Source organism: Drosophila willistoni (assembly GCF_018902025.1).
Source record: "Drosophila willistoni isolate 14030-0811.24 chromosome 2L unlocalized genomic scaffold, UCI_dwil_1.1 Seg168, whole genome shotgun sequence".
Lineage (NCBI taxonomy): Eukaryota > Metazoa > Arthropoda > Insecta > Diptera > Drosophilidae > Drosophila > Drosophila willistoni.
The window spans coordinates 3,023,982-3,048,598 of record NW_025814047.1 but is presented as its reverse complement, the minus strand read 5'-3'; the positions used below and the strand labels follow the sequence as shown (position 1 = coordinate 3,048,598).

Genomic DNA, 24,617 nt, shown 5'->3' with positions numbered 1-24,617 from the left:
ACTTTTTAATTATAAATTAAAATTTTGCGGGTGTATTATTTTTTTCCTCAGTGCAAAAGACAACGGACGCATCATTTGCGAGTTACGTTAAGCTTAACGTAACAGTATGTAAAATGCTTACCAACACTGACAACAGCTGTTGTTTTCCTTAAAAGTTATAAACAAAGCAATAAAAAGTGAATTCTTTATTTATTAGGAAACCATTGATATGCAATTGAGTAAGTCAAAAAATTGATTAGTTTAACAACAAGCTCAACAATTTTTATACGTTAAAAATGGAATTCGGTTGCAGTGCTTTTGTTTAAATATTTATTTCTTATGCTTTTTGGTCTTGAGCTATGGTTAAACGTATTTACATACCATTAAAAAAGAGTTCAATAAAGGAACTTACCATGCCGGCTGATTAAATTATTGAATATGTTTTGAGATGGTCCTACAAAGAATAAATTCTTGTGGGTGATGTCAGCCGGTAAGGTGGGGGATCATCATTATCATCATTTGGTGGCTTGCGTGCAGATGGCCCATTGGCTGCAGAAGCTCATTAACAAATTATTTACACAAACAATTGCCTATATGGTGTATATATATTTATAATTTATAATTAACCAAACCGATCCAAACGAAACTGTTAATTAGGCGAGACAAAAGGGCGAACAAGCTCAAGCCCAGCTCTTAAATCATAATTCTAATTAGGGTAAATGAAATCGATGTCAAGTTTGTAAAGAAATTGGATTGTTCTTTTTGTAAGGGAACTGGGGATGGTTTCGAAACGATTTTAACCTAGTAAAGAGGCTATATTTGGGTCTTTTATTTAGGCCGACAAGTATTAAAATATTGAATTAATTTTTTCAACATTTAAATACTTTTTGGCTTAAATAATAAATCAAAATATACATAGCTGTCTCATTCCAGAATTTAGATTTTGAATACTAAAAATATTTAAATTCATTATAATTTTGTTTTAAATATAAAACCAATTCGTAAAATAGTTTCAATACTAATTGAAATTTCCTGTTTTTAGGTAGATAAAACAAAAACATCCATTTTAGTTTGAACCCACAAATTTTTGTCCCATCTTTAATTTTGCTTAATAACTAATTAAAGAGTTTTCAGATTTGTCAGTCGTGCTACTGTTTGCCCTTAAATCGGAGACAGGCTGACAACTGACAGATCCAGAGATCTCTCTCTATATATGTATATATATTGCGCAAACAAACGTTTAGATTTAATGAACCAATTTCCACAGTGAGTGAGGGGATAAGAGACAACCGAGTGGAGGAGGATTGCAGCGGTAAACCAACGGTAATCCATAGAAGCCTTCAATTACACCCGGCCGGGGCAATTTGGTGTAAATCTTGCAGCAGCCGAAAATAAGTTGATCTTTGGGAAAAAGTAAATAGAAAACTCGAAAGACGAAAGCGAAAGAAAATAAAAACTTAATGAATCTTTTTTAGCCCAGGCGGGCTTAAATTAAACCCAGCAATCGCGCCAAATCGAAAAAAAATAGAAAGAAAGAAACCCGCTCAACACGCAGCTCCAGCCGAATCTTCGAGCCCAAAGCCATGGCATAAATTGGCTAAAGTCTTTTTTTTTTTGTTTTTGCTGGGCGGCTGCTGTCCATTGTTGCTCCATTGAAGATGTCTGTCTCTCTCTCTTTGGGTCGACTTGGTCTGGTCTATGGGCCTGTGGGATCTAGGCCTTCATTAAACCGGACTGGGCAAGGATCTAAAGTGGCCAAAGAGCCACTAGCCAGTGCGTGAGATATGCATTATTTATCTAACAAAAATTGTTCGTTTACATTGCCATGTTGAGGCCATGAGACTTCCTGGTCCAAGTCCGAGAGGATTGCCGATAAGAACTTTATGGCCCATAGAAGAGATGGGCGAAGAAATTCTTTTGAAAAAAATGATATAAAATGCAAGCATAGAATATTGTTTTTTTGTTTTGTTTGCTTAGATAGGATGAAACATTTTGTTGTTGTTGTTGTTGTATTTTTGGTACATTTACCACCTGCACGTGCCAGGCTCCAGGGTTGACCTTTTGGTAGAGAAGCTGATTGAACGATTGCTGCGGAATGGATGGATGGATAATGATAATGGATAATGATGAGGTGCAAATTGTTGCTGCCATGAAATTGCAAATCAACTTTTTCTGCTGCTGCTGCTGCTGACTCCTGCCGACTGCTGCATTTCATTCTCGACAGAAAAAAAAAATGCACAAAAATTGTTTACTCAACCCACTGAGATCGGGCAGAGATCGGCAGCCGCATTTGTAAAATTGCAAATCGAATTTACCAATTGCTGCTGCTGCTGCTTGAGCTCCCTTCACCACTTCATTCACTCCTCTTTTCCCTCGCATGTGGCTGATTTGTTTTTGTGGTTGCCAGGAGCGGATCAAAAATAAGACAATGATGTAAATCTCACTGAATTAATTTTCAAAGATCTTAAGCTTATACACTTTTTCATCTTTACTTGTTCATCCTTTAGTTTTAATAGTGTTTCAGTTTTTGAATATGTCAATCAAGTTACCTCCTCGATTTATAGTCACTAGACTCTAACTAATGTCTTATAAATGGGAATCTGATTATTATATTGAAACTCTGTTATAAAACAGAAAAGATTTACAATTGTTTGATAGATTTTCTTGGTTTTCTTAAGGCTCAATTTGTGTGGGTTCCGATCCTGGTGGTTTTACCCTGAACCACACAGTAACAACAATTTCGAGCACGCCCTTTAACAAGCATTTAGCTTGCTGCCTCCTCCTCAATGCTCGTGACCCGCTTCCCTTTTGCCAAGTTTATGACTTGAGCTGGAAATTGAAGTTGAAATCGTTTCTGTTTTTTTGTGTTGTTTTTCTCTTTTTTTTTGTTTTTTATTTTCCGCCTTCCCTTGTCCTCTTTATCTTAACACGCAAGCGCCCTGCATTTACATATTTTTGCCTGCATTTGAACTCTGAACTGATCCCAAGCCCAAGCGAACTGAACTGAACTGATCTGAAATGTGACTGGAACCCAAGAGAAAAAAGGGTGAGAGTAAGTAGGTGGATCAGCAGCTGGTCTAGGCCTCTCATAACTAAAACGGAAATACTTTTCTTTGTCCCATTTGACAATCCAAATCGATTTTCCCCTTGTTGTTTTCAAACCGAGTTTAATTAACACTTTTGAACTTGATTAAAATCAACTACAATTATTTGCCATCAAATAAGAACTTCCGGTCTATAGGAACACTCATTCACTCACTCACTCATCATTTGCAATATGCGAAATGATAATTGTCTTGTCTTATGAATGAGTGACTTAATGTCCCAAGTCATGAATGAATCGTGTCTTGTCATCGCCACTTTATGCATGGGCGAATGGCCGATGGCAGCCAATTAGCGCAATCAAGCATCACTCGAGGCCTAGACAATTGTTCTCCACACACATAGAAATGGGGGTGGGGTAGGAGAAAATCTAGCTAAGTTCACAACTTGATAAGATTAATTGATCTCCGACAATTCTCGTCTTTTATGGAGGGAAGGGTAAAGAAGAAACCATAAAAAGTAATGGGCTTAGCTAGAATTATGATAGTTTCTGGGCTAGACAACTCGATTGATTAGAAATTTTTACTTAATATTAGAAAGCTTGATTGAAGAACCTTTTAATCAAAGAGAATTCTAAATATTTATTCGAAATGTATAGTGATTGTATTGGTTTCATAAATATTAACAATTTTCAGGGTAGTATTTGAGAAGAGTAATGTGCATTTTAATTGTTAGGGGGTAAAATTTGTAATATTCTGCATTTTAAGATCGTTTTTTAGTGCAATGAAAGAAGTAAACAAATTGGTAATTATAATTACAATTACACAATGTGATAATGTTATTAAAATTATTTCAATTTGCATTCCTCGGTGGATCTGTTGTCTAAGTGTCTCAGTGATTTAGGCAACTGCACAAAGAGTATCCGGGTTCGAATCCCAAGCTAGTGTATGGATGTATGTAGTTTTAGTTTAAGCCGAAGGCCTTAGTTGCCAGTGCTTGTAAAACATAGTAAGGTTGATAGTTTCCTATACTTATAATAATGATAATTTCAATTTGGTTCAAGATCTATGAAATATTTTGAAGGCCTAGAAAACTGTATAGCAAAGCAAAAAACTTATGTATCTTAATATTCGCTGGTACAATTTTCATCTTGAAAGAAATATCACAGCTTCAAACTCTTATCTCTTTTTGCCCTTATCAAAAACTGACAAAAAGAAGTTGAATTTTTGTTGCATTTGATGCCTTTTACGAAACTAAGTCAAACAGATTTGTGCCTATAATTGGCATTACAATTGTCCCATGTTACATGAGTGGTAAAGCAAGACAAAATTACTTTACTAGAACTTATTCCATAGAATCTACTTAAACATATCTTTATATGAAAGGTGCTTTACCAAATATTGCATCAAAAAATCTATAAATACATAAATATATACTTATAGTGAAACTTGCATAAAATTTTTTTTCTTAAGCAGTAGTTATGGCATTAAAGCTGATTTTACTATAAGCAAATCAATTTCCACTTTGAATTTAAGCTTTAGAAATTTTCTAATTCCTAAGAGGTTTAGTTAGTTTGCTTACAGCATTCAAAACCTAGAAAGAAGATATGGTCAAGTAAAAGCCAGCAAAGTCTTTTCTTTATTTGGTAATCAACTTCCCTATCAAAACTGATTTTACCTCATGAAATTACCTTCTAGATCTGCCTAACCAATTTAAATTATACCATGATGACTAAAAGTTTCCCTGTTCTTTTAAAAATCGACAGAGCAACTGCTTCCTTTTAGTCTTTTAGAGAATACAGTGGAGAACACAGTACATAGTAGTAAGTAGTACATAGTTTATCCCTATTACATTGAAACTAAGACAAAAAAGGAAGTTTATGAAAGTTTACATGGTATTTAAGAAAATGACTACTTATCTAGGCAAACGATTCCTGCTAAAAAGTAGCTTGACGAAGGTCATAGAAACATTCTGTTTAAGTTTTTTGTTCTTTTTTCTATATTTAGCATCCTTATCTTTATAAATAGTTTGTTATCCCTAAAAACGAATGATTGATCAATTTGTAGAAAACCAACTCAATCTACACCCCCCAGAGATTGAGCATCAAATTGCAACCTGAAATGCTTTCCTATTTATTCTTCACTTCCTAATTCTATTTCCAGAATCTCCACCTGACTCACCTTACATATTTGTTTTTCCTTACGCCATCCTTTGGCCATCAATGTTTTAAGTAGTTTTTCGTATCATTTTGTGCGACAAATTGCAACTTTTTTGCACTTTTCACACAAAAAGCCATTACGCATCCGGGCTCTGAAAAGGGAGAGAGATTGTAATCTAAGCATCTCTGGTTATTGGAGCATGGGAGGGGATTTAATTAGACAAATGTCCCACAATTTGTAATGTCATTTCTCCAAGAGCCAAAACCAAAACCAAATCGAAATGTAAACTTTGTCTTGTGGTGTTGAAAATGCAGAAAAGGTGAGCCACAAAAAGCGTTTGTAAGCAGAGGGGGGGAAATATGTCTAATTTTGCACCATGTGGACAGTGGTCATTATTTTTCGGAAGACGGACTGACTGCCTGACCAACCCGGCCATGCTCAGGCAAATCTCTATCTACATATACATATGTGTGTGTGTGTGTGTGTGTGTGTGAGCCAGCATGCGGTCCGTGTACGACGACGACGACAAAAAATGAGATTTGCTGACCATTGGTCATTAAGGCACATTTACAATGACCAAAGCCAGAGTCAGTGTTGTCCATGTTGATGTTGGCTTGTGGCTCTAACACTCGGCTTAAGCCCAACTACCCCTCACCACCACCTCTCTGACTGGTAGTGAGGGGGAGACAAGCGATCAAATCGATGCCGAAATTAATTTATCTTCGAGCGGTGTGCGCGGCTACCAAATTTGACAAATTACAAATGTATTTGCAATTGACTGCAGGTTTGTAATATCAGGCAAAAACTCTACAGAGGATTTGTGGCCAGGTAGGGGAGAGGTAAATAAAGGTGACTATGTAGATAGATAATAATACACACACACACACACAGAGAGAGACACAGCGAGGCAGAGATAAAGGTAACGACAGCTAGTCTCTGGTTTTAGCCATTGGATAGCATTTACGTTTATCTAAGATAGGCATTCTAATTTTTTTCAATTCATAATGCCAAACGACTTGGCGTAGTGCCAAAGATCTCTTGTTTGGTATCTTATCTTTGCTTGGTCATTGCATAACGAGGAAGGGGTTAACTTGGGGATTTATTTTAAGTTGGACTTGGTTGCTAAGAGTTAGTCAAAGATTATCCATTTTCCTAGCGACTTCTAAAGCCTTTTAAACGAGTTCTAATATATGTACTTAAATTAAAACTAATTTTGCTCTGGTATTGACTATTTACGGAAATATTTCATGGAAATGTGATTAATAATCAAATTTCAATTCTAAACTTGAAATATATTAGTATGTACTTTGGTCCTGATGTGCCGTTATCAAGCTGATCAAACTAACTAAAATTCCTTTTAGAACCTTTTGCTTTATTAAGATACTAGCTTAAAGACTGATTAGGTTTTTATAGTCTTAATAAATTGATTAAATTTATATTATTTATAATAGTAATATGAGTCCATTTAAAGTCTACCTCAATTTTTAGATCGGTCTAGACGCTAAGAAAATCGGCTAAAAGACCCTTGACATACCTATACCTTTTTATTGGAAACTTAAAGTACTAAATTAGTTATAGTTATAGTTATTCTTTTGGAAGCTTGACCTTGAGCAGGCCAAATTGCAAGGTTTGACTCAAATTCCAAATATAAATTACCCATTTAATAGTAGAAGAGCACGGTATAAGATTAAAAGCTATAAAATCAAATTATAAGCCCTTCTAGAACTTAACAACTTGCTAAGATACTAACTAAAGGCCCGTTTAAATTTGTAGTCTACTCAAAACAGTTGTCAGCAATGATTTTATAAGCAAGTAATGAGTTTTAAGCATATTTCACCAGTTTGAAGCTTCCTTAGATTTCAAGTTGTTAAGGCAGTATACTTTGGGGAAGAAATGAGGAAAAATTTATTGACCCAAGAACGACAATTTATCTCCAAAACTGCCAAAATGTCCAAATTGATGACAAATTTCACTGCCCATAATAAACAATTAGACTCCACACTGTATTAAGGGTTTGTATAACGCAATTTAAAGGCCGCTTCAAGAATTTAGTATAAGTTAGAAAGGGCTTTAAATTGGGTTATATAAACCCTTTCGAACAATCTATTGTAAGTTAAAAAGGGCTTTAAATTGGGTTATATAAACCCTTAATACAGTCTGGAGTCTAATTGTCAATCTATTATAAGTTAGAATAAGTTTTTTTTAGCAAAAAATTATTGTATTTCATTTAAAATTTAATAAACAGGACTAAACTCTTCAAATTCTATTACTCAGAATCTATAATATAAAAATTGTTAATATTTTAAATGGTAAATACAAAACAAAAGATTAATATTTAGCCATGACAGTTTGTTCGAATTAATTTTAAGAAATTTTTGTGTCGACACATCAATTGATTGATCAGATGGAAAGCATCTCCGCTCCCTTCATTCCTGTCATAATTTTTGGGACTGAAATCCATCCGCAAACAAGCATTTATTTAAAACCCATTTGTGTGTGTGTGTGTTGTTTTGGCTGTGGTCCAACCACAAATAGGGGCAACGTCAACTCTCTTTGTATTACATTCGGTTGACCGTCAACTGGCCATTCGACCAATTGTGATTAACTGCATTCAACCCCAAACTCGGACCAGCATCATCATGTCATCTAATGAAATTAGGAAGAAAAAAAAAACACGACTAAAAACCGAAACGAACCCAAAGCTCTATTGAGTTGAGTGCCATGAGGTACTATCAGTTCTTCAGTTCATTCCACTCACTCACTTAGTCGGTCACTCAGGCTGGAAAAACACTCAACTGATAAGAACACGTGTTGCTTCCACTATTTGTCTCTGTCTGGCATGGTTAGCCGGCATGGAATAGCCAGAATAGCTGAGTTGTGGCAAGATGAGAGAATGGGTTTAGGGAGATGGTGGGGGGGAGGGTCCAATTAGGCAGCAAGCATGCGCTCTCTTTCTGCCCGCTTCTGTTGCACTCAAGATACTCCACAACTCTGGAAACTGGGGACTGACTGACTTAAGGCTCTGGCGCTGGCGCTGGCGCTGCTCTTTTTGTATTCGCCAGAGTCTAGAGTCGACTCGAGTCGCTGTCGGCTCAGTGGCCCCATCTCGGTCTCAGTCTCAGTCCGGTTTTAGTAGCTAACGCGTGTCTCTCGCGATTTTCTCTCCGTGTTTCTTCTACTTTGAATGATTTCGAAGGTGTTGCTGCCAAAAGAAAAACAAAAACAAGAAAACAAATACAAAATAAAACCATTAAATATATCTAATATATATTTAGATATCTACCGATGTACAATTATCTCAACTCTTAGCAAGTGTTATTAGTGCGCAAATGAAAATTATATATGTATATAGCCGCAATTCTTGCAAATTAACCGACGGCTTAGTGAAAAATTGTGAGAATTTAGTGTAAAAATTTCCCAAAAAATAACAAAGGAGAGACTGCGAGCGAGAGAGTGACCAAAGTGCATTTCGGAGATCGGAATCGGAATCTTTTAATTTCATATATGTAAGTTCGCCATCCTCCAACTGCCTCCTCCTCCTCCATCTAGACATCATCCTCGTTTATTCCTGTCAGAGATTCCATTTGAAAGATAACCAAAACGAGAAAGTGAGACTCAGAATTCAGAATATTTTCTTATCTCCACACAATTCGTTGATCATAAAATATTTATGAGCTGCTGCTTGAAACTGTTGAAGCTGATAAGGTTTGATTATACACATGAAAAGAAAATATGTATCATAAATCTCTATATAGAAGTCTATATATACATATGTACATATATACATATAGGTCTTATCTTCATCTCCCTTGCATTGGCATCTCATCTTAAGCTATAAAATATTGACTTTGACTGAAGGGGTTTCCCCTCACTCTCTATCTCCCTCTGTTGCGTAGAAAATTAATAACATTTTTGGCCACAGATTATTTTCCTTTGCCTCGGCTAGTTTTTCTTTGAAACCCATGTACAAGTGATTAAATTAATTAATGATATAGACACCGCGTAATAATGTCCACTCTGAGACACAGATAGAGAGAGCAAGAGGGAGAAAGAGAGAGATGCAGATGCTGTAGACACAGATCCTACTTATGGGTAGAGCAAAGGAATGGAACCAGCTGCAGCTGGAATGGGTTAAAGGAGAGTGCAATTGGGGGGAAGTGCTGTGGATGACTCTGCAGAGGCGATCAGATCGTTGTCTTAACTTGTCGTACACGATGTCTTATACATGTAGCAACAATTTATTTCGTTGATCCGTCCCCATCGATGATGATGATCATCGTCGTCGTCGCCGTCCCCATGGCTTTGGTCTGTGGCTTAGTCTTAGTCAAAGTCTCTTGCAACTATCCTTGGCGATCAATCAAGTTACCCAATGGACAATGATCAATATTAGCCAGCTAAAAATAATTTTTATGAGTCTTGGCTCTCTTTTCTCAATCGACCAGAACGAGTTTAATATCAAGATATTTCAACAATCCCATCCCATATGATCATAAGGTAAAACATTATCTCATACATTTTTCACATGAGGGCAATATAAATTAGATATAATTTTTGTTAAGACCTCAGGGCGAAATTTTCTTCCCTTTTTCTTTGAAAACCCGAATGATTGTCATCTACATATATATTAATAATGGTCTCATTATTTTTTGGTGTTTTTGACATGGTTTCATTTAAATAAACTTTTTAAGTTTTTCTGATATGAAACAAATTAGTATTTTGATACCAAATGAAAGATAATAAAATAACCTTTCCAAAAAGTATAAACTTGTATGTTGAATTAGCAATTTGAGATAAATAAAACCAATTAAAATTCGAACTTTGAAAAAAAAATTGCCGTACCAATTTATAGTGGTTCGGGTTGTATACAATAAGTTCTAGTTATTTTTGTAAATTGTATTTTAGAGTTTTCTTAAAACTACAAAAAGTTGACTATTCTATGCTCTAAATTTTATATCTTTTCCTGAGATCACAATGAAATCAATAAACTTTATAATATATATGTTTATTCACACTATAGAGATGTTTTTGCTTTTTTTCAATGGTTAAAATGTATGATTTCTAATTTGAAAATATAATTATTTAATGTTCAAAACATTTTAGAATAAATTAATTTTTAAAACTACAAAAAGTTGACTATTTTATGTACTAAACATTAAGTTTTTACTTCAGATTGCAAAGTACAATTTTTATTGCAATTATAGATTCAAATTTCAGAAAAGTAATTACAAATTTTTTTTAAATGGTTTTAGTGTATGATTTATAAATTGAAAATATATTAATTTAATGATAAATAAATTTTACAATTGATTAATTTTATGATCGCTTGAGGTTCGTTCAATGTTTCTTATATAAAATTATGAGTTTTAATTGAGTTTTTTATCTGTTGATATGTTGGATCTCAATACCTATATTAAATGTTATCTAAGACTGTTAGAAAATAAAATATAATAAAAATTATTTCCATTTTAAAATCTATTTTTCAAAAATGGGTAGCGCTCTTTCGACAGTAAAATATTAAATGAGATCATAATAATTAAACGACTTTAGTTTAATATATCCAATAGTTCCTATATTTTTAGTAAAAGTTAAAATTGCCATGAGATCACATGTAAATTATTATAATGTAACAACTATTTATAATAATATATCTTATATAATCTTTCTCTCATATAGTTCATTTTAATGATCTGTTTTTTATAACAGATAATTTAGTTTGCTTAACTTATAATGCAAATTCTACTAATATTTTTGACATAATCTTTGTCTCATTTATATTTTGAATGAGATCATTTAAAGTCTTTAAAACTTAACTTAATAATGATGCAGTTTCAAAAGATCTAATACCTATATTTAACTATAATTTAAGACACTTTTAACAGAACTCATAATCCTAATGGCATCGTTTCTAGTCTTGTTTATGTTTTGACTAAGATTAAAACGTATTCTTAATTTGCATTGCACTATCAGGAACTGTATATATTATAGGCTATTTCTTAGAAATCGTACATATATGTATATAATCTTTATAATTTGTTTTTATTTTGTTTCCTCAATGACTAAGTTTAGCAAAGATAATGCCAAAAGAGAGAGAGGAGGAAACATTTTCTCTCCTTTTCGTCGCGATCTTTTGACTGAAGATGTTAAGTTTTTTACGACTTTTGTAATTGGGTTTTACTATAGTTTTCTTTTTTTTGTTTTTTTTTTTGGTTTTTATAGCCTTTTTTCTTAAAGTTCACCTCAGAAAGATGATGCTAGGTGCTATGCGGATTTCCTAAGATGTCTTCTCTCACTCGAGACCATTTTTTTTTTATATATTTTGTATGTTTGTTGGTTGGTTGTTGCTGTTGTTTTTATGATGTGCCATTAAAAATTGGAGTAACTGTTTTTCCAACTAATATCTGTGTCCAAAGTGCTAATTGAAGTATCTACGAGATGGAGATAGAGTGAGTGGGACTCCCAGACTCCGACTGACTATATTTTTTTCTGTCATGTTTTTTTATTTTTCACTTAGGTTAAAAGTCAAAGTTCTTTTGACTAGCAAATTTTTATGTGAGTTGCCTGTTGTTTATTAGAGCTTTGTCGTGTTTTCTAAACGATTGTTGACGACAAGTGTGTGTGTGTCTATACACACACCTCTTTTAAGTCAACTGTCAGAGTGTCATTGACTGTGCCTGTTTTGTGGATCCTGTAGTAGGTCCTTGCCGAATGTCGAATTAATTAAACTAAACTTTCAACCCCATTCAACCCAATTTGTACTTTTCAATTTGGGTCCAGTGTTCAGTGTAATCCGAGAACAATAGGGCCGACCACCTTGTCTGTCTGACCACCACTCATCAAGTTGTCCCTATCACCCTACCCCTCCACCTCCTCTCCCTCCCTCCTTATCAACCTTCTTATTTCCATGAAGAGTTGAAAGGTTGTCTTCAAGATTGAACATTCAAGTACATGCATCTAGTTTGTCTATATTTGTATGTATGCATATAATGTAATTTGTATTTTGTAAAGTGAAAATCCAATTTAGCTCTAATCTATCCAATCAAGAGCTTACTTTAACATCGTTGCCACCCACCCACATACAAAATTCGTTTGCCTTTTACTTACATTTTAATCCGTTCGGGGAAAAAACACATACAATATATATAAAATTTAATTTCCTTCAGAGGTCAGAGATTTTTACCCACCCTGCCACCACCTTCTTCTCCTCCTCCTTCTTCTAGTGGTCTGTCCAGGTTGTGTGGTGTTTGGTCTATTGATTGGAATATTCATTGAATAGTTTTTAAGCTGATTTATATGCTATTGTGCAAGTGTGTGTGTGTGTGTGTGGGTCTCGATTTAATAAATATTTAATTTCAACGCTGGCTCCTAAATCCACTCATAAAAGATTCAATCAACTGCACAACCAGATGACGATGATGATGACGACGATGATGATTATGATGATGTTGCAGGGAGTCTGAGTTGGAGTAAGGACAAAGCCTTGGACAGAGACATTGTAATTTGTGAAATGCTCAATCGCTTCCTATAAATCAAGGAAAGCTTTAGTAACCTTCTTCATTCTTCTTCTCTTTGGTCATATTTCACCTGGCCGAATCATAAAAGTTATTCACAGTCTTTTGTGTGCCACAGAGTGCACCCATTCACGTCGGCCCAAGAGCCGACCGACCAGACGTCAACTGCTATCAATCTCAGGTGAAACAGAGACCAAGTCCCGCCAAAAGCTGCGTCCGCCCGCCATTAGATGGTCACCATCGTAGTCACCGTCCCCATCGTGCTCAAAGGAAAGCGACCATCGCAATAGATCGCACATTGCAGATAGAGGCGTGCCCCGCCACTCCACAGTATTTCTGGAAAAAAAGATGTATAGAAAATAATAGACAACTTGTGTATACACTAAAAAGAAATTCTTCTACCTTAAAACTTGTTATACGTTGATGAACACTTATTTGATCCTTTGGATTTTAGACTGTGTTGAAAATGTCTTTGAAAAATCAAAGGCAAAGCTTTTGCTTGTGTGGTTAGTTTTTGACAGTAAAAGAGTTTGGTGTTCCAACCGACATACTCTATCCTTATGTAGGGTATACAAAAGCAAATTCAAACAATGCCCTGCAATTTCTTAACCGCACAAAAGGATGAACGCAGCGGCATCAGCAGCAGCAGCAGCAGCCAACGCGTATGGCAAAGCTCAGATTTGGCGAGCGCCTTCCAGCAGTTGTTATAAATTATAGTGCTGCATGCGGAATGAATGCCAAAGCCAGCATCTCGGCACTAGCCCAACACTGGCACTGCAATTGCTTGGACAGACAGACAAACAGATGGATGGACAGAAGGATGACTGAGGGGGATGGGAGAGGGACGTCTATAAAAACAAACCTGCGCCCCCGCACGTAACCAACTGTAGGCAACTAGCCAAGCCAAAAGCTTGCTTTCGTAGAAGGAAAATCTTATATATACATATATATATATGTTTAACAGTGGTACCGCTATAAAATTTGGTATTCCAAAACAAAAAAAAAAAAACATACGAAACCAAAACGAAAGAGAGATGCCGATGTCGAGAAGTTGCCGCCTCGGTTTGCCTGGGCCTTAGCCTGGGCCTGTGCCTTGAGTTGCCATTACCACGTTGTAGGCATGTTGTAAATGCCAGCCGTTTCGATTGCCGCCAATGTTTTGTCGTTTTTTTTCTCTCTCTCTCTCTCTTTTTTTGGGGGGGCTGTTGCATTTGCAGCTATGCTGATGCTGTTGTTGTTACTGCTGCTGCTGCCGCCCCTGTTGCCGCTGCGGATTCCGCTGATGTTGTGTATATGTCGACTTGACCATAAAAACCAAAATGAGCCCACGAAAAACATGGCGCATTTTTTAAAAACCAAAATTCCACTCACAAGTATCCTTAAGAACTTCTATTCACCGACAACAGGCATTAGCAAGGCGTTAGCAATTTTGAGAATTTTCATCATAAAAGACAAAGTCGGGAAAGAATTTTGTTATATTGAACTCTGTTTTAAGATTTTCACATCATAAAAGATCTTTCTTGTAATAGTATATAGAAGTCTTCCTATATATGGTAATTGTGCTTTATAGTGTGAGAATTTCGTGGGGTTTTTGTTTTTAGAATATTTAAGGAATTTCTATATTTGTATATCCTTATAAAGGATATTGCAACGCAGTAAAAGAGTCGTTTCTGAGCTCATGTTCGTCTGTATCCCTCAATTTGAAAGCTATTGAAATGAAACTTCGTATGAAACTATGAACTAATCGTCGTAACGTATCCCAATAAGGAATAGCTACAATAAAAACAATTCATCGAGAAATCTACACTATTGAGAAATATCTCATTCAACAGAAATATAGATATGTGATTTAAATGTAGGGCATTTGAATTTCGGAGTATTCAAAGTTAGCTTCTATTAGCTCTTTGTCGTTGCAACATAATTCTTTGTGATTTCGCTTCATATTTTCCTCAGATTGTATTCTGACCAGTTTCTAATCAATTTTAAAAATATGACTTTATAAGCTCTTAGAAATTTGTGAATCGATTGAAAAAAACAACACAGTTTGAAATTTTGAGAAAATATTTTCGTAAAAAAATTATCACAATTACAGACAAGCAAGGATTTGATTTTTAAGGATTTGAAACAAAATTTCATCAATTTGGATTTCCTCAGACTGAATTTGAACCAATTTCTTATCAATTTGTTATCATAAATTTGATTATTTTTTAAGTTCTTTAAATATAAATCAAATAAGCTTTTGTTAATTATATACAAACTTAATAATAATAATAAAAGAAATAAAAGTGGCTCATATAATCGTAATGTAAAGTAAATGGAAGTAAAGTTTTTATTGAATTTAGAATTTAAAATTGTTTTAGATATTGTATTATAAAACTACAATCTTTGAAGTTTAAAAGGAATCTGTTGTTATTTTACTAAAAATATTTCAAAATTATAAGTATTTTGAAGAAGAAAGTTGAATAAAGTTTCTTTGTAACTTTAAAAAACCTAAAACTTTTATATACATTTAGTAAAATAATGACAAATTCCCAAAAACAATAAAAAAACAAATAGAATTAAAACTTTAACTATTTTTGTTTTTTAAATACTTTACCATCAAAAGCCTTTGTTTATTTTAAACTTTAAAAGAAATCTAAAAATCTAAAATCTAAATATCTATATAGAAATCTGCTTCGGGTATAAAAGTTGAAAAATATAAATGGAAAAAAAATCTCCCGTCTATAATTTGAACTTTAAATCGGTTTTAACATATTGAATTCATAAGGCAACTCTAGTATGTTTTTAGAAGATATCTATCGTCAAATTACTATATACAACATAATAGTTCGACTATTTCGACTGTATTAAAAAGGTACTGAAAAGATCATGTCATGCAAAATTAAAATTGGGTACTTAAAATACAACTTAACTTTATAGCTACTATAAATATGTGCCTCCGTCTATTTACCTTCACTTTCAATAGCAAACTGTCGTCAAATTGCTATAAATACTGTTTACCGAATTGATAAATGACGTCAATTTAATAGGTATTGCATTTATTTGACACATTCCAACCTAAGAAAAGAAGATAGAAAAAAAAAAAACAATTGTAATGGATAGTTGCTTATACAGCTGAGTTTACCCAAGTTCCCTGTATACTCAACCCCACTCCACCTAACTTAAGGTGACTTTATTTGATGATCAGCACTGCAGTTTAGCAGCTCTACCCACGCAGCAAAAAGACCGCTAGGAGGAGAACAAACAAAGCGCCGCAGTTGTCAACGACAAGCAAAACGACGACGACGACTACGACTTTGGGGTCTCTCTCTATGCTAATTACTGGACATGACAACAGCAACTAGCAATGCTTTTGGAGTCGACCAGAGGCCCCTTATGTGAACAAAAGACGCAATGGAAATGAAACGACAGCGACGACGACAACGACGAAAAAACAAAACGTTTTACGCACACTCCAAGTACCAAGTGCCCTGTTCCCCAGTCGAAGTCGCAGTCCCAGTCGAATTGGCAAATTTGCATAAGCAGCCATAAAAAAAAAAAGGAAAGAAAGAAAGAAAATAAACCCAACAAATACTCGTACTACACGACAGCAACACCAACAGCAACAACAACAACAACAACAACCACAGCCGATCAGCCTATTATGGAAAGATATATACTTAAAGCATTTAAAATGTGTCTTTGTATTTTCCAAATGCGTTGCAAATCTAGGAAAAAGTTAAACACAAATAGCGCTCTTTTTCCTAACTTTAAATTGATGGAAGTGATGACGTATATACGATGTATAATGAGCGGCCCCCATATGGCCAAAAAGATCATTAATCATCACACTCATCTTATGACTGTGAATTGGACTCATCGACCCTTTTATTTCTTAACTAAAAATTGCACGACCAACAATTCTAATTAGAGCTTTATTCACCAAAAAAAAAAAAAATACAAAAAGACAAAAAACTCTTCTTTGGTTTTACAAAACTCGTTTCTCACACACAATTCACATAGACAGACTCAGTCTTAGGAGAGTTTGGTCTTCAAGAGAAACATGGCCAAAAATGTCAACTATAAAAACGTTGTAACACGAAAACCCACAGCTTCCTTCCTTCATGTAAAACTTTCGTTTTTTTTTTTGTCTCCCGAGTGCTCTTCTGGTGACCAAAAACTCACGATATTTGCGTGCCAAAGCGAAATTTTGTGTGGAAGTCAATTGGCAGTCACGTTTGGATCTAAGCCAATATCACAATGGGTTTTGGGCCAAATTAAATTGTTTAGTGCAGGAGGAAGAAGAAAGGGAAAGAGTGAAAGAGAGAGAGAGAGGGAGGGGGGAGTGGACAAGCTATCTATCGATTAAAAATGAAAACAAAAAAGATTGAAATTAATTTCTTAAATATGTCTTTTTTGTATTTTAAAAGAGGAGGATGGGGGGCAACAATTTTTTGTATACTTTAAGGATTTCCGCATTTGAGGAGAGCAGCAGAAGCAGAAACAACTGACAGCAATTGCAACAATGGCAACAACATAAGCAGCAATCACGAACCCGGAAGAACGCGGCTTGAAGACGGGAGACCGCCCCCCCCTTCCCACCCGCTTCTCTTCTTCACTACGTTTCGTCTTGCGTCTTGTGTCACATGTGCAACATTTGTTGCTGTTGTTGCTGCAATTTCTTCATTTCGACCAACTAAACCGCCCACCGATGTTGCTGTTGTTGTTGTTACTAAAATTTCTTGAGAAGATCAGCCTCTGCCGAATGAAGTAAGAACCGGTCGACAACGAGTTGGTTGTTGGCCTGGCCGAAATTTGTTCGCGCTTGTTGACAATTGTCGTGTAAGGGCCTCCGCCGCCGCCGCCGCAACAGCACTAAGAATTTGAAATGTGCGCCAGCATGTTCTTGGACAAATGGACATGAAGGAATGGCATGGAGCATGGAGCTGCCCAACGGCAAATCCGCTGTGTATGTGTGAGAGTGTACGTTTGTGGGGTGTAAATTACATTAGCGCAAACAACAACCAGCCAGGAGGAGATGGACGGACAACTGGACAGAACGGACAGAACTGACAGAACGAACAGCAGTTGAAGCTGCCAAGTTTTTCCACTGTTCCACTGTGTTGTTGGTGCTGCCGGTTTGGTTTTAGTTTTTGGTTGTGGTGTCTGTGTATTGCGGTGTGTTCCTCTCGTCAAAGTTGCCATCAATCATGTGGCCAACCAAGTTAAATGGAACCTGTTTGCTATTGCTATGGCTATGCTGGCTATGGCTATAGCTCTGGCTATCAGTGTTAAATCTACAAGATCATTTTCTTTTGCTCTCAAACCCATAATTTGTGATTGTTATAAAGTCGAATGGCGACGGCTATATGACGGAGATTGAGATGGCGATGACGATGGCAATGGTGGAGACGGGAGTAGACTGCGGAGTAGACATTGTGCCAGTTCGTTCGTAATAGACTCGTCGCCACGCGTAATGAATTGAAACGTTTCTGATGGCCTTAACATCGATCACCAAACTAAACCAAACAACCACAAAAGCACTCAACTGCTGCTGCTGCTGCTGCTGCTTTGCTGGGAACTGCATTTCCCTTGAATTTTCCAAATAGAACTCTGATATTTGACTTCCCATCAGAGACAGAGACAGGCACAGTGAGTCTGAGATAGAGAGAGAGGACAAAGAATTCTATTCATATCAAATGGAACCTATCTTCACGAAGTGTCTGCCAAAAGACCGCCCGTCTAGATTGACAATACCTCAAATAAGAAAAGAAAATCAATGAAATATAGCAAAATTATTATACTCTTTTATAATGAAGCACAGGAAGCTGTACATTATTCTAAAATAAGTAGAAATCATCTCTAGGAAATTGTAATTCTTCCCAGATAGATAAAAGATAGATCATTTGTTTCTCAAAACTACAAGCCTGCTTAGATAAACTGGAAGTCAATCTTAAGGAAAGTGAAACCTTGTCGGATCTCTTCCTCGAGCAACCTTTTTTTTCACAAAACTTAAATAATTTCTAGAGAAATGAAAATACTTCCTAAAGGAATTTTATCTGTTTCTTACTAAACTCAAAACCTTCTTAGACCTGAAGTTTTCCTAATGTTAAACCCTTGTTAAAAGTAGCTGGAAACTTTTTAAACAAATTGAAATCTTCTTAAAAAAGGTATCAATTTTTAGAGAAACAAAATGAAGCTCTTCCTAAAAGAATAGGAACTCTTTCTTACTAAACTCAAAACCTTCTTAGACTGAAAGTCTGCCTAAATTGAAATTCTGGTTAAAAACACTCCAGAAAAAAAGCCTTTTCAAAAGAATTTGCAAACCTTTCCAAAGAAACCGGAAACTTTTCAAAAAGAAAACTGGAACCCTTCTTTAAACAAACAAAATAAAAGTTTTCTTAACGAAATGAGAACTTTTCTTAACTCAACTTCAAGAACTTTTTGGGAGTACAAGTTATTGTACCTATAGAATCTGAAAGTAAGCGATCGCTCTTCCATGTTCCTAATCCTAAATGGAGACAATTGAAGCGACTTTGTTTTGGCAAACTTGTGTCACAAATCGACTTACTCTCTTAGCTTGGCTAGAGTACAGAAAACGTTCTGTTTGATTGTTAATCAGAAAGCACAGTAAAGCAGAAAAAAAACTAAAAGGGTTTTAGTTTCAAAGTGAAACTCGGTCAGGCTTTTGGGAATCCTTACCTTACCTTACCTTGCCTCACCTAGATCGCGAAACGGAGTAACTCTGGGCGAAAGAAAAGAGATTCGTGGGTTTTTCGTGGTTCTCTACGCGCGCGCGCCTATCGCCAACTGTCATCATTTTCAAATTATTTCTCGTTGAATATCTAATCAAGATTCATGCATGATCGCGGCTAAATTGCTTCCAGGCAAGACACATAACCCAGCATAACAATTGCTATAGAGCCCACCAAAAAAAAATGAAAAAAACCAACCAAACCAAACCAAACCACTAAGCACCACCATCAGCAGCACCACCACCACCACCAGGTACAACAGGAAACTTGCTCTGGCTAAGAAGAGGAGTCTGTCTGGAGTTGTTTTTTGAGGTTGTTTTTCAGTTTGGCTTATTCGACTTTTCAAATTCTATTTTTTTTCTTTCCTCTTCTTTTATTGTTGTTGTTGTTTGGTTTGCATTGTTTTCCCTTTGGCCCAAGTTAATAGTGTTGTCTGGGGTTTACTTTTTTTTTCTTTTTTGGTGGAAAACGTTTTCTGCATGGAGAATTAGCCACTTACCATAAGAGAAACAAACAGAAATATGATTCAGAATCGGGAAATTGTATTCATTTCCCCCCATGTTTCCCCCATGTAATCATTTATGTTTATGAGTTCGTCTCTGATATTCTCTGGCCGTTGTTGTTGTTGTTGTTGCTGCTGGTGCACTTGAACTATGTGAACTCATCTTAATTTTCCGTGTTGTTGTTTTCTTTTTCCTCTAGTTGCAACTAGAGGCAATTCAACATTGGGATATATAATTCAATTACTCACAAGTCAGCAAAAAGCAACAGCAGCAGTAGCTACTGGTAAAACTAAATACTAAATGCTATGGTCATTTATCAACTGTCATGTAATATAAATATAAAATATTGTGGCCTAGATAAATAAAAGATCTCAATAAATTTAGACTCTATTTAAGCTGAGTGTTCTTACTAACGTACAATTTGAAATTTTGCAAAATTAAAATCTATGATGTCCCTAAAAATCAGAATAAACATACATTTTATAGCTGATATGAACTATTTTGATGTAAAAATTCATCTGTAACTTTTAAATTCTTTTGCAAACTATAATTTTTTAATTTTTTAAATCAGTAAAAAGTTAATTTGGTGTTTATTCACTTACTGAAATGCAGTTCCGAGCGAAATAGGTAAAAAATAAAAATTGAATCTAAAAAAATAATGAAATATTCTTTAAAATACTTAACTTTGCGAATCTCTTAAGGTGCCAAATTTTAACAGATTTTCGAAAGTAGAATCCCATTTCAATTAGGCATTGATTGACTTTGAATTTAATCTTTAATACTTTTACTTTGAATTAAAATGTTAGTCACGCTGATTAACAAGGTATCTTTTCAAAACAATAAAAAGTAAACTTTTCAAATAGAAATATAAGTATTTTAAATACAATTTGTTTGATTTTAAATGGTACAAGGTCAGTTAGGAAATATAGGAAAATGTAATTAAGGAATTCCACAAAAAAATTTATTTCTTTACGAATAACTTTGAAACATAAAGGCAAAAGCGTTTGAAATTGAATCACTTGTTTTGATTGATCCATAGATAATACACTATATTTATAAAAGGGACAAATTTATTTACAATCAAGCAAAACACACAAATGCTTCGACTTTAAACAAATTCTAGGTTAAAAAGTTTAGAAAAATTAATCAAAACTGGGTTTTAGCCAGCTTGAGGTCAATAAATCTTATTACTTTATAAGATTTTTAATCTTAGGCAGCAGAAAATGTGAGCAGGTTGTCTGTATAGCCATTTCAGGAACCACCAAGTACCGTATCTTTTACGCTAAAAGCATTAGTAATAGAAAAATGATTATTATATTAGTTTAAAATTACTTTACTCCTTTTAAAATCACCAAGAAGAATATAATAGTGATCTACTTTACTAATCGACTTTACAAAATTCAAAAACCATTTTAGGATTTAGTCCCAAAAGCTAAAAGATTGATAATTTGAAATTTTAAATTTTATTTTACATTGCGAATAAAATATTACGAATTTTCATAATATTCCAACATTTTTTAAATACAAATAACAATTAGAAATAAGGTGAAATATACGTCATCAAAATGAAATTGTTTAATGAAAGTAAACTAGATAAGCCTTTACAGTTGATTACATTTTCTGAGCGATTTGTAATTAAGAATCCTTAGAAATTGTTTCGTATATAATATTTTCTTAAAGTCTACAGAAAATTTCCTTTGTTAAGTGAAAACAAATATGTAATTAAATTAAATTATTATGGAATGTAGCACTTGACGTAGTTGTGTATGATCGTCTGAACGTACATATATATACATTTGTTCTCAATGCTTAATTGTTATTAACTTTCGTGTGACATTTGTGACATTTGGAACGCGTTCCGGGTGAGAGATCCAATTGACGCCACGGTTCTAGCAGCCCGCTCAATTGATGAACCCGAAATGGTCTTCTAATTGTTTTTATTAGATTTACCAGAGTTAACTAATGATGATGATGATGATGGGTAGGACAGGCAGGGAGAATTTTGAGGGTGACCCCCGTGGGGTAACGCCTCTGGTTTGGTTTGGTCAACACAGAAAGACAGAGCGAACCAATTTCCGAGATCTCAGCCTCAGGCTGGCCACATTTTGACATTTTTATTCGCTCGTGAGTATTTCTTGTATTTGTGAATACACACGAAAAAAAAAACCAAAGAAAATATTTACGAGCCAAATGAGAGAAGGAGAAGGGAGGGAGGGAGACCAAGTGATTCCAAGAGGAAAATTATTATCAAGCATGCAAATCTGTGTGTCTTCAACTTGGTCTTGGCGCGGGCATCGTAAATTGATTTTTATGCTGCTTCTGTGGCCGAAGTTTACCTTTGGATTCTATGTCAAGCTCCAATATACATATATTCACATTTTATTTCACTTCTGCCCCTCGTCCTCCGAACTCGCCAACTCCACTATCAATTCGTTTAATTTTTTAAACTCTTTTTTTTCGTTCTTTCTTGAATGTCTTTTGCAGATTCGTGCTACTTGTCTTTAAGGCAACAAATTGAAATTGAAACTCAAGTCGTCGTCGCCGTCGTCGTCGCCAACTAGAAGGCCAAGGAAGGGAGAATGGTGCTCGTATTGAATGGTGTTCTGCAGGATGACTGCCCCATGGACACCAACAGTTTGTTTCTACAGCATCCCGTGTATAGAGATTATGCCCAGCAATTGCATTCCATACAGGCCAAATCTGTGGGTCCAGTTGGTTTGTTATATGTGGGTCAAAGGGAATTGGCGGCTGCTGCCCCGCACGATAAGAATATCAACATCATTGGTGCCGACGATGCCACCACCTGTATTATAGTTGTTGTAAGGCATTCGGGTAAGTGTCATATGCTCATTAACTGGCAGGGATTCTAATTAACTTACTTACCTCTTATTCTAGGCTCTGGCGCTGTGGCTTTGGCCCATTTCGATGGCAGTGGCGTGGATGAGGCTGTATGCACCATGGTCTCACGTGTACAGGAACTGGCATTGGGCTATCCAGAGGGACGCATCGAGTTGCAGTTGATTGGTGGCTATCGGGATTCGCAGGGTTACGGCGAGGATGTATTTTTCAGCATTATGCGTAAGTGAAAGAGAATAGAGACAGAGTGGACTAGCAACTAATTATTATTCCTTATGTAGAATCATTCCACAAGCATCATCTGGAAATTGATCTGACTCAGGCCTGTGTGGGTGAACTGAATACCATGTTGCGTGGTGAGATCAACTGCCCAATTATTTATGGCGTTGGTGTTAATATCAAGACTGGTGAGATTTTTCCGGCCACTTTTCCGGACAGAGGACCCGATCGGGAGTTACGTGATGCACGCATTTTTATGGGTGCTCAGTCGGTGGGTATTTAATGACTCCAAGTTTATTGTTCATTTGGTTTAAAATCCAATTTGTAATTCTTAGGTTTTGGATGTCTATGACTCAACAGTGGGAATGCTGCGTATTGGTCCATTTAATTATGATCCCTTGAGAGGAGCAGATTTATGGCTATCCCAGACAGATGAGTTTCTGCTACAACATTTGTCCTCCAGTCCCGATGTAGAGCCACCACACTTTGCACTCCATGTAGGCTATGATGTTTTTTAGTGTCCTGCGAACTAACTCTAATTGGAATGGTTTCCTATTTTTTTCTCATTTTCCTTGCAGACGCGTGCCACGATAAGATTTATACAGGAGAACCAGTTCCCCGCTGTAACCGTCTTCAGGGACAATCGACCGCGCTACTTTAGACGTGACGAGGCCACGGGCTGCTGGGTTTTGGTTAGATATTAAAGTTTAATGTAGTCTACATTTTTTTAGTTGTTAGTAGTTGAAACCTCCTAAGAGATGTCAATTGTTGTGGTGCATGTGTTTATTGTCGTTTCCATTTCGCCGCCCATCGCCATCGCTCCCAGCACACTTCTATACCATTTACACATACATATATATATATATACTATATACTATACCTTTACTTTATCGAAATACTCTTTCTGTCTCTTCACTCATAATCGTTGCTTCTGCTTTACATTTGTTGAATTTAATTCGTTCGTTCGTTCGTTAGTTCGTTCAGTTAATTGTTTCCTCAATTATTTATATGCATAACTCAATTAGCAATTGCAATTGCAATTTTGTTGTATCACAAATATCAAACAAACAAAAAAACAATCCTCTCTCTTCAATTAGATTCAAGATTGAGTTCGGCTCTACAGAACAACCATTTTGGAATGCGCCTTATAAATGGATCTGAAAGATAAATGAAAAAAAAAACAACTTATTAACGATATGATTAAAAACGTTGATTAACTATGTATATGCATATGCATATATGTATATACAAATAACAATAAAAAAAAATTTAAAACTATTATATATACAGAGATTCTTAGCAAAATATATACACATAAATCTCTAACCTACATACGTGTAAACGAAATGAACAATTTTAAAATGCAATCATTTTTAGCTATAACTGTAATTGTAAAACTTGTGTAATCAAAATGTAAGAGATTCAAATGGCTTGGCTATACATAACATACCATAAAAACAAATTAATGAAATTGAAAATGCGACTTGTTTTATTCAATGAAGTGTTTTTTCAAAATAGTATTAGAGTGGCCGCACTTGCGCGGTATTTTTGGGTTGTCGATAAGTTCAGTGTTGGTAAACGTAAAATCAACATTAAGTTTCATGACTATCGATTAAA

The 24,617-nt window shown here is 35.3% G+C and overlaps 1 protein-coding gene across 2 annotated transcripts; it reads left to right on the top strand.

Annotated features, from left to right (window-relative positions):
• The first annotated feature begins 136 nt into the window (after positions 1-136).
• Positions 137-24,478, top strand: LOC6640943 (protein N-terminal asparagine amidohydrolase). 2 transcript variants are annotated; one of them, XM_047009748.1, is made up of 7 exons: positions 137-218; positions 22,410-22,757; positions 22,821-23,003; positions 23,063-23,271; positions 23,336-23,497; positions 23,579-23,692; positions 24,098-24,478. In XM_047009748.1, the coding sequence occupies exons 2-7, from the start codon at positions 22,505-22,507 to the stop codon at positions 24,107-24,109; spliced, it is 933 nt and encodes a 310-aa protein (XP_046865704.1). In that variant the 5' UTR covers positions 137-218; positions 22,410-22,504; the 3' UTR covers positions 24,110-24,478. The 2 variants fall into 2 exon arrangements, with proteins under 2 accessions (XP_046865704.1, XP_015034148.1); XM_015178662.3 differs by lacking the exon at positions 137-218 and adding an exon at positions 8,561-8,686.
• Positions 24,479-24,617: the final 139 nt, after the last annotated feature.

What these genes read in the sequence shown, in the direction of transcription:
- LOC6640943 (XM_047009748.1), top strand. Translation starts at nt 22,505, where the DNA reads ATGGTGCTCGTATTGAATGGTGTTCTGCAGGATGACTGCCCCATGGAC. An exon ending in TGTATTTTTCAGCATTATGC is followed by an intron (nt 23,004 to 23,062) that starts GTAAGTGAAAGA and finishes TTCCTTATGTAG; the next exon opens with AATCATTCCACAAGCATCAT. An exon ending in TTTTTATGGGTGCTCAGTCG is followed by an intron (nt 23,272 to 23,335) that starts GTGGGTATTTAA and finishes TGTAATTCTTAG; the next exon opens with GTTTTGGATGTCTATGACTC.